A 16,638-nucleotide genomic window follows, 5' to 3' on the forward strand; every position below is an offset into this window, starting at 1 on the left:
CCTAAAAGTTGTAGAGCTTAATGGCTTTTTTGCATAGAGATAACTGGAGTTTCTTAACTCTTCCTGTACTGGAAACAATTAGACTTATGTTTCTGATCCTAATGTTTTATTTCTTAGCTGTACTACACATACAAATCATATCATATTTTTTTTTCGCTTCAGTGTCTCTTTGAAAGCTCTGCCCATGTAAATTGATGGGACAGATTCCACTGGGGAGATTGCGATTAGGGAAATCGCAAATCGCAAGACATGCAGTATTTTGATAGCGTTTGCCCTCCAATGTAAAGAATTAAAGCACTGGCAAATCGCTAATTAATTGCTACACATAGCAATTTGTGTGTGATTTTGAATTACTGCAAACTGTAAAATAAATTAAATAAAAATTATTTGAAATTACCAATCAGAATTGAAATCTCTAATCGCAAATTGCTGTCACAATTGCTGGCAAAAATCTTACATTTTTTAAAATCGCTACCAAATTTGCAGGAAAACGCTCATGAAATTCCTTACAAAACGGTGATTAAAAAACGCTAGCGATTGCCATTTGCGGCTTGTAGTGAGTTCCTGGCCAAACTGCATTCATGAATACCCTGCCCCATAAAATCAGTCAGACAAAAGTATTATTTGTTTAAATCTTTTATTTTAGGAATATAGATTAACAATCTAAATTGCATTGGTAATAAGAAAAATACAGTGATAATACAGATACAAGCCAGCTATATGCGTAGCTAACTAGATGTTCTAAAACTCATGGACCATCCAATTTAGGTTTTTACAGAAGGAAGCTGATTGGTGGAGGGGAGAATGCGTTCGTTACAGCTAATGAAAAATCTCACAACCGCATCTGGTAGCCTCCTCTATAAATCAGAAGACATCAAGCCCATCAAATATAATCTCTATGCAAGTAGATAACTTGGTCTGATGATATTTGACTGAAATTTCCCCTAGTCTGTTTTCACTTCAAATAGCCAATCAGATGCATTTTTTATTTTTTGAACCTGATAATTTAAAGGACAACTGAAGTGAGAAGTATATGGAGGCTGCCATATGTATTTCCTTTTAAACAATACCAGTTGCCTGGCATCCTGCTGTTCTATTTGGCTGAAGTACTGTCTGAATCATACCTGAAACTAGCATGCGGCTAATCTTTTAAGATCTGACAATAATGTCAGATACCTGATCTGCTGCATGCTTGTTCAGGGTCTATGGCTGAATGTATTAGAGGCAGAGTATCAGCAGGAGAGCCGGGCAATGTGCATTGTTTAAAAGGAAATACATATGGCAGCCTCCCTATCACTTACACTTCAGTTGCCCTTTAAGTAAAAACAAGCAAAGCAAGTCGCTTTAAAGCACAAGACCCACTGTGCCAATGTGGCTGTATTGCAATACCAGAGTTCAGCAGCAGATGGCACTATAGGGAAAGGTGGCACTATAGGGAAAATCTAAATTTGCAGCTCTAGATTCAAATCATTTTAAACTGGGATTTTTGGTGAAACCATGGACGAACATTTGGAATTATTTAGATTTCTAGTACTATAATGAGGCCTTATGTAGCAGCAACTTAAAATTTTAAGGATTTATTTATTTTTTTGGAAGCCAGCAGTGGAAAAGGTTGTCCCTATAATAGTGATCTTATCGATCTTCTCAAACTTGAACCCACAGCAAATGGGAAATGTACATTAATGGTACATTTTTTTTATTTTAAGTCCCTCAAACCAGTGTGAAGTTAGTAAAAAGTGCAGTTTTCTAGAGAGAAGAGCCTAGTTTTGTTATTGTGCCCAGACTTGTGTGCCAGTAGCGTTTCACATTTTAATAACAAGTTTACTTTCTACCAGGTTTTTTTCCCTGCTGTATCGGAGAACCCACTGAGTATTTTGGTATTTTAGTGGATAAAAAAACAAAACAAAAAAACACAACATAGTAGTTGTTGCCCAGACAAACATGGAAGCTATTTTATGGCTTCAGTCAGCATTTAGAAAACTGCCACTTGTCAATCAGTACCCATCAGTGTAGTAAAAGGCCATGGTCTTATCACTCCCAGATGCACCAATTTCACCAAAAACCCAACTATGATCGCCTGTCTGTTCAGATCTAAATGTAACTATGGTGCTGTGACAACATAGAGCAGCTTGATGATAAACTGTGCTTTGTTTATGGACTGAGCGCTACATACAGAGTTCTAAAGTGAACTTCACCGAAATTCAATTTAAAGTCAACTGGGATTAATCTTCACTATGGATAGTTAATAAAGGGATCCTTACTGCTTAGGCACGGCTGAAGCAGGTCAAGTACAGCCGCACATGTGCTTAAAGATGAGCCTGGCCTTGATCAGATTCCCAACAAGCGCTTGTTGGAAATCTTTGAGGGGTCTGCAATCGGCAACAGGGGCCTGGAGGACGCCATGGAGAGCCTCTACAGAGTCTAAAGGCCTTCCCCTCCACCTTCAGCTGGGGTCCTCTAAGACAGGCATGTCCAAAATCCGGCCCCGGGGGGCACAATGTGGCCAGCCGAGCCATTTCTGGAGGCCACCAAAGTGCTCTACGGTTAATTCCATGCGGCCTGCCGGCTGTAGCTGCTGTGCATGTAGAAGACAGCAGCAGCAACTGATTAGCAGCTACCACTGGGCTAACTGTAAATAGGTTATTTCCTGTGTAAATGTTTTATTTGACAAAAGGTCACAGGCATAATGTACTTAATGACAATCAGCAAAAATAGTGTTTAAATTTCGCTGGTTAGGCCCCCTAGTGCTCCCAAGAATGACGGTATGACCCTTGGCCTGAAACATTTGGACACCCTTGCTTTATGCAAATTCAGTCTGTCATGCGGTTGTTTATGATGGGGGAAAGATTTCCTGCCACAGGAAGCCACTGAAATTCTCTCCCATTCCAGCTAAAAACTGATTAAATCAGCAATAAAGTCCGATGTTGCTATGGCACCGTTCCATCTTACATAGTGATGCTGTTTGAAGCTCACAAAATAGCTGCCATTATCTTGGCAATAGGACTATGTCAATACTTTGGCATATTAGCCCAATCCATGCAGTAGTGGTATTACACTCTTATGGCACAAAAAGAAAATATAAAAATAAGCAGAATATCCAAGTAAACAAAATAAATCTTTAGACTAGCTGTATCAAATTATGTACAGTGGAAACTCAGTAATTTGGACGGCTACAAAAATAACAGAGAGGAAGAACAGCTATTTATGAACTACCAAAACAACATGAGATCATCCAGTTCCACACGTGGGTGTTCTGCAGCATCTGGTCATTTCTGACAGCTTATTACTGTTAGGTTATGTGGTGTTACGTACAATCATGACGTACAGTGGTTTAACCGTTTTGCTGTTAATACAACATAATAAAACAAGGACTATGGATCACGGTAAGAATACAGAGGTAAGGGAGACCGTTTGAGTTTTGTACATAAAAAGGAAGAAATCTTGTGCCTCATAACAACCAATCAGATTATCTCTTCTACGCTATAGAAACAGCAGCTGTGATTGGGTGCTACGGGGAGCAAGTATACACAGTACTGGAAAGGGGGAGTGGGCTAAGCGATCCAATTTTTAATATTCACTTTTAAAGGCTTATTGTTATTTAGAGTAAATATTTGTCAAACTAGCAGAAAGAAGACATGTCTGTGTTGCCTAAAGCAGAGTTCCTCTCAGAAATTCAATAAAGGCTCAAAGTCTAAGCAATTTAACAGTACCTATTGTAATATACAGTAGATCATCAACCAAGAACAAAATGTCTGACTTACTGTACACATCTTTGGAGTTAATATATAGGAGCAAAGAGCAATGGTATTAAATAATTCCTAATAAGGGCCTAATTTAATAAGGACTTACACAAACAATGTATAAATGGCAACTCTTAGCACATTTCCACTAAAAGCTCCTGACCAGGATGCCACCGCCCGGTCACTTTGGAGCAGGTTGAGTCAAATGACGGCTCACCCTGATGCCACTGAAATACCGGGCGGCGTTAATTACTATTCCAACTCCAAGTCGTAGCAACTGGGAGGGAGAAGTAATTTGGGGTCGGGCTATCATAGCAACTCGGACGTAGAGGTAATTTGAGGTCCGATTATCACCTGGCACTCAAATTACACTGCTGCGTGGCCACAAACATAACAATATGTCTATGGGTGGCGCCCAGGTCCAGCGCAGCTTGGGGAAGAGCACACGACAATATGACCTACCTTGAGCCTTCTGTCCAAAAAGAGCCTCTGCCACACAAGCCAATGAAAGCCCAAACCAGAATACTACCAGCTGTATAGGATGAGACTGAGTGTAAAGCCCTAGGGTACCAGAACAAAGAGGAATATGGAGGTTGCCATCATTATTGACTTTTTGTGATTAACAGGCTGTCATATTGGTCATTTGGTTTCAGTAGATTCTTATTCAGGCACCTGCAACAAGCATACAGCCGGCAAAGTCTGACCCAGAAGGAGTAAGCCAACATTAAAAAGGGACGGAAGAGTCAACACAGCAACGACACATTGGAACAAAATAAATAGTCAGTAATTGCAGCTTCCATATTCATCTCCCTTCCCTTATCTGAAGGCTCTGCTCTGAAAATAAAATGATGCCCTCAAGAGATGATAGCCTCTATGCACCTCAGTATGGGAGAGAACTCTGCATTTCAGAGACTCTTCTGGTACTGGCATTGGTGGTCTTCCACTCCCCTCCATCAACAGGTCTCACCCCTTTTAACCAGCAGAGTAGTTGGGTAGGACACCATTAGCCTTTGCCCCATATTATCAAACAACCCTACAGTCTCTGTACAAAGCAGCTGGCACGGACAGTAAAACTTGGTGGTGAACCACCTAAATCCCTTATATATAGAAGCACAGTAAATGTACCACGCTTACTGGACATGTACCAGGGAAAAGAAGGCAACAGTGAACTACAAAAATATTCAATAACAAAAGATAAAGTAACCAACATAATGAGAAAAAATTGTGAGTGGCAAGGAGAGAATCAGGGAGAACAAGGCACAACACTGTGGAATTAATGTGCAGGCTTGTCACGGAAGGAGATTGTCCCGTCCTCCATGCCAAAGTAGACCCGCTCAGCCATGTTGATAAAGAGACCAGTGTCCACCACACCTACAGACCAAGAGACAAAAAAAAAAAAAAAAAAAAAAAAAAATACACATTAAATGTATGTAAAGGATTTTAACAGGATTCAGCTACCAACACAAAAGGTTTTGGACATGCATCAATACACCAGCTTAAAACAGGGGACACATTTTAACCACTTCCCGCCAGCCAAAAATGGCCATGTGCACGTTCCCTCCCGCGGGTGTACGCCGATAGGCTGCTCTGCAACACTGATCGATTTAAATTGTACCTGAAGGCAAATTTGGAAGAAAAAAAGAAAAAAAAAAAAAAGTCAAATACTTGACTCAGAGCAAGCCCCAGGATTGGATAATCCAAAGCTTCCTCCATTCCGCTCGAGCTTGCCTAATTCCAGCCCCGGGACCATCTGAACATATTCCACAACAGCTTGTTAAATCACGCAACGATCCTGTTGGGGTTACAATCCCAACTGCGCTACACAGGAGCAAGACGATCCTGCGCATTAGCATAGAGCCGCTTGTGAGTGGACTTTTCCTCCCTACACAAGCAGCTCTGTGCTACTCTGTTGTCCATGGACAGGACTGCAGCCGCAAAGAAGGGGGTTCCAGTAACCAGCAGTGGGCTCAAGATAGATCAGAAAAACCTCTATGGTCAATGACATGCAAATAATTCCAACTTAAAGGATACCACAACTGAAATGTGACATAATGAGATAGACATAGGTATGTACAGTGCCTAGCACACAAATAACTATGCTGTGTTCCTTTTTTTCTTTCTCTGCCTGAAAGAGGTAAATATCAGGTATGTAAGTGGCTGACTCAGTCCTGACTCAGACAGGAAGTGACTACAGTGTGACCTTCACTGATAAGAAATTCCAACTATAAAACACTTTCCTAGAAGAAAATGGCTTCTGAGAGCAAGAAAGATAAAAAAAAGGGGGAAATTCTTATCAGTGAGGGTCACACTGTAGTCACTTCCTGTCTGAGTCATGACTGAGTCAGCCACTTACATACCTGATATTTACCTCTTTCAGGCAGAGAAAGAAAAAAAGGAACACAGCATAGTTATTTGTGTGCTAGGCACTATACATACCCATGTCTATCTCATTATGCCACGTCAGTTGTGGTATCCTTTAAAGGGAACCTGAAATAGGTTAAAGGGAACCTAAACAGATGGATATGGATGTTTACTTTTTAAACAATACCAGTTGCTTGGCAGTCCTGATCTCTTGACTGCAGTAGTGGCTGAATTACAGACCTGAAACAAGCATGCAGTTAATCCAGTCTGACTTCAGTCAGAGCACCTGATCTGCATGCTTGTTCAGGGGCTGTGGCTGAAAGTATTCGAGACACATGATCAGCAGGAGAGTCTCTTATTTTAAAAGGAAAAATCCATATCCTCAGTTTAGGTTCCCTTTAAGAAAAAAAAAAAAGTTTCACTTACCTGGGGCTTCTCCCAGCCCCCTACAGCCGCCCTGTGCTGGTACTAAACGATCCTCCGGTCCCCCACCGCGGCTCGGTTTCAATGCCAGTGGCCGTTCAGTGGCCGTGTGCATCCTCGTTCATGTCCTCTCACAACTGCTTGCTGGTTCCTGGCAACTGCTTGTTGCTGCTTGATAACTGCTCCCTGAGCACGCAGTTCAGCAGCCTCACAGGCAGCTTAACTGTGTGCTCAGCAAGCAGCGAGCAACAGTTGCCAGGCTGCCCCAGCAGCGAGCAACAGTTGCCAGGCTGCCCCAGCAGCGAGCAACAGTTGCCAGGCTGCCCCAGCAGCGAGCAACAGTTGCCAGGCTGCCCCAGCAGCGAGCAACAGTTGCCAGGCTGCCCCAGCAGCGAGCAACAGTTGCCAGGCTGCCCCAGCAGCAAGCAACAGTTGCCAGGCTGCCCCAGCAGCAAGCAACAGTTGCCAGGCTGCCCCAGCAGCAAGCAACAGTTGCCAGGCTGCCCCAGCAGCAAGCAACAGTTGCCAGGCTGCCCCAGCAGCAAGCAACAGTTGCCAGGCTGCCCCAGCAGCGAACAACAGTTGCCAGGCTGCCCCAGCAGTTGCCAGGGAGCACCAAACAGTTGTGAGAGTTTGACAATCTTTTCACAGCCTATTCACTGCTCATGGAAAAGGACCCTTAGCGATCAAGTGCCCACAAGCTGGATTCTCAGCCAAGATGCTGCCTTGGCGGTTTCCGGGCTATTGTTCATACAAGACTTTAGTCTGAATACTTTCCTACTGCTACAGGTTTGCTTTAACTTTTCAAAACAACACATTTCACAAACAAATCAACTATTCATTCATATAGATAAATGGACTTCTCCATCAGGCTTCTGATTTCAGCATTAGATTTGTTCTCTCAGCTGTATACACAAAGCTATAACTATAAAGCTTACATTCCTCATCACTCATGTTGCTTTTTAAGAAATTGGGATATTCAGTACGATTAAAAACCTGATCTCTGCTCAATGCCTTGACAAACATTTCTACGACCATGACATGAACACACATAAGAATTAGTCACAGAAACTAGCAGAGTTTCGGCTGGTGAGGAATAGAGAAGGCAACGTCTTCTGAGCTGCACCTGGATCTCAGGTCTCTGACCACAAAGTATGCTAGAGAAACGTGTCCTGAAATCATACGCGTCCCGATACTGCATGACTTCACACAAGTCAGTCATTACAGGATCCCACCTGCCTCAATGAAAGCAGGCCTGGTGGAAAATCTGACCAAAGGGAAACTGCTAATGTACATTATATGATAGATCATTTTAAATAATAATAATAATACACATTATATGTTGTCTGTGTTGAATATCTGAAGGGATTAGATTTCCAGCACCAAACATGGCTAAATCTGCTTAGGCACAGTCCACAGTAAACGATGCATAGGACAAGCACAGTGCAGCACACAGACCTCAGTGACACCAACCTATTCCTCAATAATTCTGGATGAGGGATTCAGGGGGTATTTTAGACAGAGGATCAGTTTAAAGTGCATCTGAACTCATGCGCAGGACACAAAGAAAAAAACACAGGATAATGCACTCTACTTGTGTTTATAGTGAAGAGCCTGTCTAATTCCCCTTCATCTGTGACTAATCACAAGTCTAATTTGATCTCCCAACAGTGTCAGCTCAGGAATCTCGGGCAGCCTTGGCAGCTAATTTCCTCTCTGCTCTAAAAGATAAGCAGTCATATAGTTAACATTCTGTGTCAGCTCATTAATCTCAGCAGAGCAGCTAATTGGTTGACAACAGAGCTCAAATTACACTTGTGATTAGACACAGATGAGGGGGGATTAGACAGGGTCTTCACTCTAAACACAAAACCGGTGGATTAACCTGTGTTTTCTTTGTGTCTGCGCATGAGTTCAGGTTACAGCATAACCACCTTTAAAGAGGAACTCCAGTGAAAATAATGTAATAAAAAAGTGCTTCATTTTTACAATAATTATGTATAAATGATTTAGTCAGTGTTTGCACATTGTAAAATCTTTTAAATCCCTGATTTACATTCTGACATTTCTCACATGGTGACATTTTTACTGTTGGCAGGTGATGTAGCTGCTGCTTGTTGTTTTGGCAGTTGGAAGAAGCTGTAAACAGCTATTTCCCACAATACAACAAGGTTCACAGCCCAGAAACTGCCAGGAGTACCACGGTCCTCAGAGATTCTTGTGGGAGGGGTTTCACCACAATATCAGTCATACAGCGCCCCCTGAGTATCTGTTTGTGAAAAGGAATAGATTTCTCATGTAAAAGGGGGTATCAGCTACTGATTGGGATAAAGTTCAATTCTTGGTTTCTCTTTAAAGAAACACATTTCTTTGTTACAGCTGATACAAATCTCACTAATATCAATGCGAAAGCTTGGATGTTTATTATTTAACCACGCAAAAATGGCTGAACGGATTTGAACGAAATTTGGCACACACATAGTACATTACCTGGAATAAAGTTTTGGATACTTTTTATCCCCATAACCAAAAAATAGGCTGAGACAAATACAAATTTCACTGGGAAAATGTAAACTGCAGCCATTCTTACACTGTTAAAGGGACACTGAAGCGAAAAAAAAATGATGATATTATGATTTGTATGTGTAGTACAGCTAAGAAATAAAACATTAAGATCAGATACATCAGTCTAATTGTTTCCAGTACAGGAAGAGTTGAGAAACTCCAGTTATCTCTATGCAAACAAGCCATTAAGCTCTCCGACTAAAGGGGCCCATACACTGGTCGATTTTATGGGCGATTCGACCGAACGACATGAGAATTCCGTCGAATCGATCAGTAATCGGGTACAAAGTCTAGTCCTGGAGAGGGCTGTTATCTGACTTTTATTATCTCAACTGTAAGTGACCTGTTTACTTTTTCTCTGCTAGACGAGAGGTCATTACTTCACAAACTGCTCTGAAAGACTTATTTTGAATGCTGAGTGTTGTGTAATCTGCACATATTATAGAATGATGCAATGTTAGAAAAAACACTATATACCTGAAAATAAAAGTATGAGAATATTTTCTTTGCTGCTAATCTTCTAGTAATTATTCATAGTACACAACCAATTCACTATATCATATTTTTTTTTTTCGCTTCAGTGTCTCTTTAATGGTAGGGTTCTCAAACTTTGCACATTTGGTCATTGGGTGACGGATTAATATTCAGAAAAGTGGGTGGAGCTTACAAAAGCCAAACAAAATTCACCTATTGATTGTCAAGGGGAATATTTCATTGCTGCCATTCTTGCACGGTTAATGGCACAAGTCTCAAACCTGGTACAGTTGGTCATTGGGCGACTTCGGTTCAAGTTCAGAAAAGGGAGTGGAGACACAAACAGCCAATCAGATATGTTTTATTTCATTATTTGTATAATTATTGATGCCAAAGACCACAATGCTCACAGACTTGGTCATTGAGTAATTGTGTGTTAGGGTTAGGAAAAGTGGGCGCAGCCAACACCAGCCAAATACATAACCGGCAATGCCGGGTCATCAGCTAGTCCTAAAATAAAATGTGCACGGTTTCTACTTCCTGATTCATGGAAGCAGACATATTGTTAGCATCCTGTGCTTTAAAATGAGCTTACCTGCCGTGGCAGTCATGTGACACAGGGGAGATATCAAATTACAACTCGAGGGATAAAAAAAAAAAAAAAAAAAAAAAAAAATCAGTTTTACTTGCCTGGGACTTCTACCAGCCCCTCCAGCCGTCCCACGGCCTCACAGTCACTCACGGAGCCTTCGGTCCCCCGCCGCCAGCTAGTTTCATTTCCGCTGACAGGCCCAACAACACGTATTTTTCGTTGCTTTCCCATCCGCAATAGCATCCTGCGCCTGTGCAGGATGCTATGGAGGACGGGAACATGAAGGATACGCATTGGCCAGCAAAAACAAAACTAGCTGGCGGCAGGGGACTGGAGGCTCCGTGAGTGACTGCAAGGGCATGGGACGGCTGCAGGGGGCTGGTAGTAGCCCCACACAAGTAAAACTGTTTTTTTTTTTTTATTCCTGGCTTTAAGTGTCCCTTTAATGATGGGATGTCTCTGGCCCTTTAAAAAAACAAAAAAAAAAAAAAGTGTTCCTACAGGCTAAGGACTCGTTTCCACTATTGCGGTGCGGAATCGCCTGGATTCCACCACTGATGAAATCGCATGCGGATAGGATTCTGCATGCGTTTTTTGCCGCAAATTCGTATAGGTGAGGGTATATGCGATTTTAACCATGTCACTGCCTGTGTGAATTTACATTGGTACATATGCGAATTTGCATGCGAATTTGCGGCAAAAAACGCATGGGGAAAACGCATGCGATTTCCCTATTAAATACATAGCATGCGATTCGCATGCATTCCACTCGCAGGCGAATTCTGCGGCTCTCTTGTGCGTTTTTTCACCGCTTGAAAAACGCACCTCAAAAACCCTACAGTGGAAACAGGCCCATCCACTTGCAATACATGTGCGAATCCACATGCGTTGGACGCATGCGGATTTGCGATAGTGGAAACGAGCCCTAAAAGTCTACTCAGCAGCACTGAAAAGGCTTGGTGTTTCTTTAAAGGGAACCTTAACTGAACGGGGCTACCTGGGGCTATTACCAGCCCCCTGCAGCAGTCATGTGCCCTCGGAGCCACTCTGGAATCCTCCGGTCCCCCGCTGTCATGTAGTTTCGTTTTTGACGACTCACCAGTCGGCCGGCCGCCATGCGTATTATTGGACGCATTCCCTACTGCAATTAGCGCTGTTGCGGACCGCAACGTGTACAAAAATACCGCACGCATAGATATGTGGCAACGCGTATTTTTGTATGCGTTGCGGCCCGCAACAGCGCTAATTGCAGTAGGTATTGCGTCCAATAATACGCATGGCGGCCGGCCGACTGGTGAGTCATCAAAAACGAAACTAAGTGACAGCGGGGGACCGGAGGATTCCAGAGCGGCTCCGAGGGCACATGACTGCTGCAGGGGGCTGGTAATAGCCCCAGGTAAATGAAACCCTTTACCCCCGTTCAGTTAAGGTTCCCTTTAACAGTTTCACGGCATCAGAACTTTGTTATTTCTTACCCAAGCCTCATTTTTAGCTGCACAGAAGAAAGCTGCCCGGTCATTTTTCCCCTGATGCTGTGCAAAGCCTAATGGGATTTCTGATGTAATTCTTGTTCGGCTTTTTTGGTGCAATTTTTTTTTTGTTATTTTGAATTTGAGATTTGAAGCCTAGCGCACGCAGCTGGGAGGGGTGATCAGGACACAGGACAGTTGAAACTGTGTCTCATGCTCCCTGTTACCTCCTTTCAACCAAAAAGATGGCTGCCCCCATGAAATCACAAACATTTGCCTGTTCTTTTAAAACGGGGTGGGTAAGAGATTATATTACCTATCTATTCTAATTAACATAACTAATGTAACTTAATGACAGTATGTTTGTTTAGGCTGAAGTTCCCCTTTAAAGAGAATCTGTATTGTTAAAATCGCACAAAAGTAAACATACCAGTGCGTTAGGGGACATCTCCTATTACCCTCTGTCACAATTTCGCCGCTCCTCGCCGCATTAAAAGTGGTTAAAAACAGTTTTAAAAAGTTTGTTTATAAACAAACAAAATGGCCACCAAAACAGGAAGTAGGTTGATGTACAGTATGTCCACACATAGAAAATACATTCATACACAAGCAGGCTGTATACAGCCTTCCTTTTGAATCTCAAGAGATCATTTGTGTGTTTCTTTCTCCCTGCAGAATCTCATGCACTGAAGTTTCAGGCTGCTCTTTTTTCTCCTGCAAACAGCTTTGCCCTTGTCTGTAATTCTTCAGTATGTGAAAGCCCAGCCAGCTCAGAGGACGATTTATCCAGCTTGTAAAAGATAAGAGAGAAGCTGCTCTAATCTAAATAATACACAGGCAGTGTGCATAGAGGGGCCTGGAAGGGGTAATTCATAGCAGAACCACAACACTGAAGAACTTGGCAGCCTTCCAGACACAGGCTGACAAGTCTGACAGGGGAAAGATACATTGATTTATTACAGAGACTGTGATAGCAGAAAGTGCTGCAGTAAGCCAGAACACATTAGAATAGCTTTTGGAACTTGTAGGATGATAAAAAACAGGATGCAATTTTTGTTACGGAGTCTCTTTAAGACCAGAGCCATCCGTGCCATTTTAAGCAGTGTGATTGCTGCGATTGGCTCACAGCAATCACGCGGTCAGAAGCCAATGAAATTGCCTCCTGACTGATATACGTAAGCTCTGCTGTCAGTGTGAGAGCAGAGCAGGCGGGTGCAGTTAATCAGACAGTGGCAGGAACGGCAAGAGCCAGCAGACGGTGCTGCGGCAGTGATTAAAATCTATGCCCTGGCAGGAATAACAGCACACAGAAAGGGCATATAGCTAGTTCACACGTGGGTGCTTCTGGGGAGCTTATCAGTGCTTTGCTGATTGCCAGCTGTGACAAATATTTCATTATGGGATTTTTCTCACAGCAGCGCTTGAGACTTGCACAAAACGCAAAGGCGTTGCAAGCAATATTTTGTGGGTGTTGGGATGAGATTCCCATTCTCTTGAATGGGAATCGCTGAAAGAAAAAAAAAAAGCTGAAGTTTAGTGTGGCAAAATCGCAACTGCAATTTGTGTTTTGCGATCCGAGTGTGAACCAGCCCTTGCTGTAATCTTTACCAGCACCAGACTTTAGAAAATCGGATTCATTCGTCTCATGAAATGCTTAGTATTGGGAGTACACTGCTGCCCTCTAGAGGACAGAGGAGAAATTTCCAGCAAAGATACCTTACCTGGAATCATTTTGATGGCTGTATTAACAACATTCCAGTCATGGACTCTGTCAAACTTCCAGTCTAGTAAAAAATTCCCATTATCTGTAACTACGGGGCCCTAGACAGAAAGAAAGAAAAAAAAAATCATCTGTTAACAGCATGAAGTGGCAATCTTACACAATTAGAGTAAACACATAAACTATGCTCATTTCAAATTTTTTTTTTTTTTTTTGGTATTTATCATGGCACTATTTTTAGACTTTTTATAAACAAACAGCCCCTGTGGGAACGTACCTTGGGAGGGAGAAACCTCCGGATCTTATTGAGGCTTCCCCCATCTTCTTCACCTCTAGGATCCGGTACTGACAGCACCCAAAACTCAGCAGACAAGCATGTCGGCCATGGCACAGTAGTAGCTGAAATATTTACCTTACGCGCTCCTGCGGAAATAGCAGAACCAGATCAGGTCTAATCTACTGCGCAGCAGTAGAACGGACCCGATTAGGCATGACTATTTCCACTAGAGCCCATCAGAAAGCTGCTACTGCGCCTGCACAGAAACACAGAAGGTACATTTTTACATGGCTGCCGTTCAGGGGCTGGCAGCGCTGCATCCCAGAGGGTGAAGAGGATGGGGGAAGTCTCATTAGGATCCAGAGGCTTCCCCCTCCCAAGGTAAGTACTCGGGTAGGGGCTGTTTTTTTTTTTTTTTTACATATTCAGTTTATTCAGTGTAACTGTCAGGCATAAAATTCTGTATTTTTATCTGGTAAACAAGTAATGCTAACCAGGCAATGCTAAAGTTAAAAATAACTTACTTTTCGTCTCCATAAGACATCATTCCCCAGTTTCCCTGGCTCTTATTTGGTACATCTTTCACACAAATGATGTTGCAGGGCATGCTGGGTTGTCTCCTTCTTTATTTTCCCCTCAGACATAACTAATACAGCCTGATTGGCTGAAGCCTCTTTTCCTCCCGTTTTCCCCTCCCACACCTCTGTTCCTTTGCTGAGACAATGCACTTTCTACTGCAAAGCTGGGTGGGAGTGACTGAAGACTGGGAGGGGGGCGGGCAATGATACACAGACAGAGTAAGGGAGGAAATGTCAGGATTGGCTTCAAGATAGACACAGCCAAAATGGAAAATCCTAAGAAGGATTTTCTATTTTTTTTTACTATAGAAAAATCACTAAAATCAACATGTGGACAGTGCAATACATTTCTAAGTAGAGCAAGTATTTATCTACTTATGTGGGTTTTTCTCTTAGATAGTATGGCTGACAGCTCCTCTTTACGCTTTTTGCGCATTATCCCCAGTAGATGCATTCTGTTTTATGAAGGCAAATTTTATTCAGCATTGCTTTTTGGTCTGTTTTAGCACCCTATACTTTCCGGTTTCTGGGTCACAATGAGCTGTCTGGGTACTCTACAGTACTGCTCCAAGTCCTATCCCATAGAGCCATATCAATCCCTGCCATGCACTGGTGGACCACAAAATCCAAAGCAGTCTGTCTGCAGAATACCGCTAAAAGATTGTTCAACCAAGCCCACCATTTCCACATAACACCGATCCTTCGCCACTCCACTGTCTACCCTTAAAATCATCTTCAAATTTGGCATACTAATGTTCAAACACGTTTTAGGGCCTGAATTCTCGAAGGCTTTGCCACATCTACATCACACATCTCACAATCTCAGATCAAAAGGATCCAATAACTTGGGTCAACCTCCAAATCAAAACCTTTGGAGCCAGATCCTTCTATCATGCTGCCCCAACCTTTTGGAATGCCTTACTACACCCAATCAAGACAGCACCAACCCTGGAAACATTTAAATCCCCCCCCCCCCCAAAAAAAAATAAAAATAAAAAAATAAATACCTATTTAGTTTAACATTTATAGACACTTTTTCCTCTGTAGCACATTCCAACATGCAACATTGTGTTAATCGGAGACATATCTATGCATGTTGAGGCCTATGGGGAAAAAGTACTTTACAAATCTTAAAATCTTATTGATGTAATTCTACAACACTGTGTAACTTGATAATCTATCTAGAATCTAAGCCAGAGCACTCACACCACTGCCAGATTTGTACTGCCCAGCGCAGCATACAGCTATGCGATGTATGGCTCAAATCTATTCCAGTCCACTCAATCCCCAAAATACTAGTTACAAAGACATTAAAACCTCACTCTTGAGGCTGGTTTCACACTGCAAACTGGAGGCAGCAATGCGGTGAGTCGCGCCTGCCTCACCGCCAGAAACAGGCCCTTTAGGGAAAATCAGGTTATTATGCAATGTTACCTGTCTGCCCACCAGAAGGTGTGTTTAGCTTCTAAGGGTACCAATGGTTAATTTGCATATATTCAGCAGTGATGCCCTGGGAGACATCTCAAGCTCACTCCAACCTGAATTATCGCAAATTCTGTTTTAAGAAAGCAAACTTTTGTTTTTCCTAGCATCTTAGTAAGGGGGCTTTTAGGACCATTGTAGTCCCTTACACACTCCAATGAGTTCTGGGTCACCATGAGCTTGCTGGTTAGTCTGTACCTCTCGGTGTTACAAGCCCTACTCCATAGAGCCAAATTAAGCTATGCCATGCACTGATGAGGATCAAACAATCCGAAACAGTCTGAATGCATGTTGGATTATTATGGCTCTGTACAAATTAATAAAAAGCTGACACATCATTGCATTTCAGCGATTCTGGAAGTGTGTTTAGCTTCTAAGGGTAACAGTGGTTAATTTGCATATATTCAGCAGTGATGCACTGGGAGACATCTCAAGCTTACTCCAACCTGAATTACCGCAAAATTCGGTTTTAAGAAAGCATTTAAAAAAAAGGAGGCTTTTAGGACCATTGTAGCCCTTTACACACTCCAATGAGTTCTGGTTCACCATGAGCTTGCTGGTTAGTCTGTACCTCACTAATATTATAAAATGGGAAAGTTTGGATGTTTGTTACTTAATCGCGCATTTTGAATTTGGATTTGAATGAAATTTGGTACACACATAGTACATCACCTGGAATACCCGTACAACTCAGCACACAAGTGATTACCTAGTTCCCCCCCCCCCCCCTTTCCGCCCATTAGTGGGCTGTGATCGCTGCTGAGATTTTTTTTTTTTATATAAAGATTTTTTAATCAGCATTTTTAATTATTATTTCTCTTCCCTCGCCAGCCAATCATAGCGATCGGCTGTCATAGGCATTAGCCTATGAGAGCCGATCGCTCTGGTGCTTCCCAGAGGGACAGCAGTATCACACGGCTGTCCCCAGTACAGCGCTGCTGTAGATCGCAGCGCTGT

The 16,638-nt window shown here is 42.6% G+C and overlaps 1 protein-coding gene across 2 annotated transcripts in view; it reads right to left on the reverse strand.

Moving 5' to 3' along the window:
- Window positions 1-620: 620 nt before the first annotated feature.
- Window positions 621-16,638, reverse strand: part of RPIA (ribose 5-phosphate isomerase A) — a 56,162-nt gene continuing 40,144 nt past the window's right edge. For both annotated transcript variants that reach the window (XM_068275140.1, XM_068275149.1), the window contains exons 9-10: window positions 13,346-13,445; window positions 621-5,111 (exon numbers count right to left, since the gene is read on the reverse strand). In XM_068275140.1, coding sequence (XP_068131241.1) covers window positions 5,014-5,111; window positions 13,346-13,445 — 198 coding nt within the window. In that variant the 3' untranslated portion in view covers window positions 621-5,013. The remainder of the gene's footprint in view (window positions 5,112-13,345; window positions 13,446-16,638) is intronic.

The sequence above is a fragment of the Hyperolius riggenbachi genome, chromosome 1 (genome assembly GCF_040937935.1).
Source record: "Hyperolius riggenbachi isolate aHypRig1 chromosome 1, aHypRig1.pri, whole genome shotgun sequence".
NCBI classification, from domain to species: Eukaryota; Metazoa; Chordata; class Amphibia; order Anura; family Hyperoliidae; genus Hyperolius; species Hyperolius riggenbachi.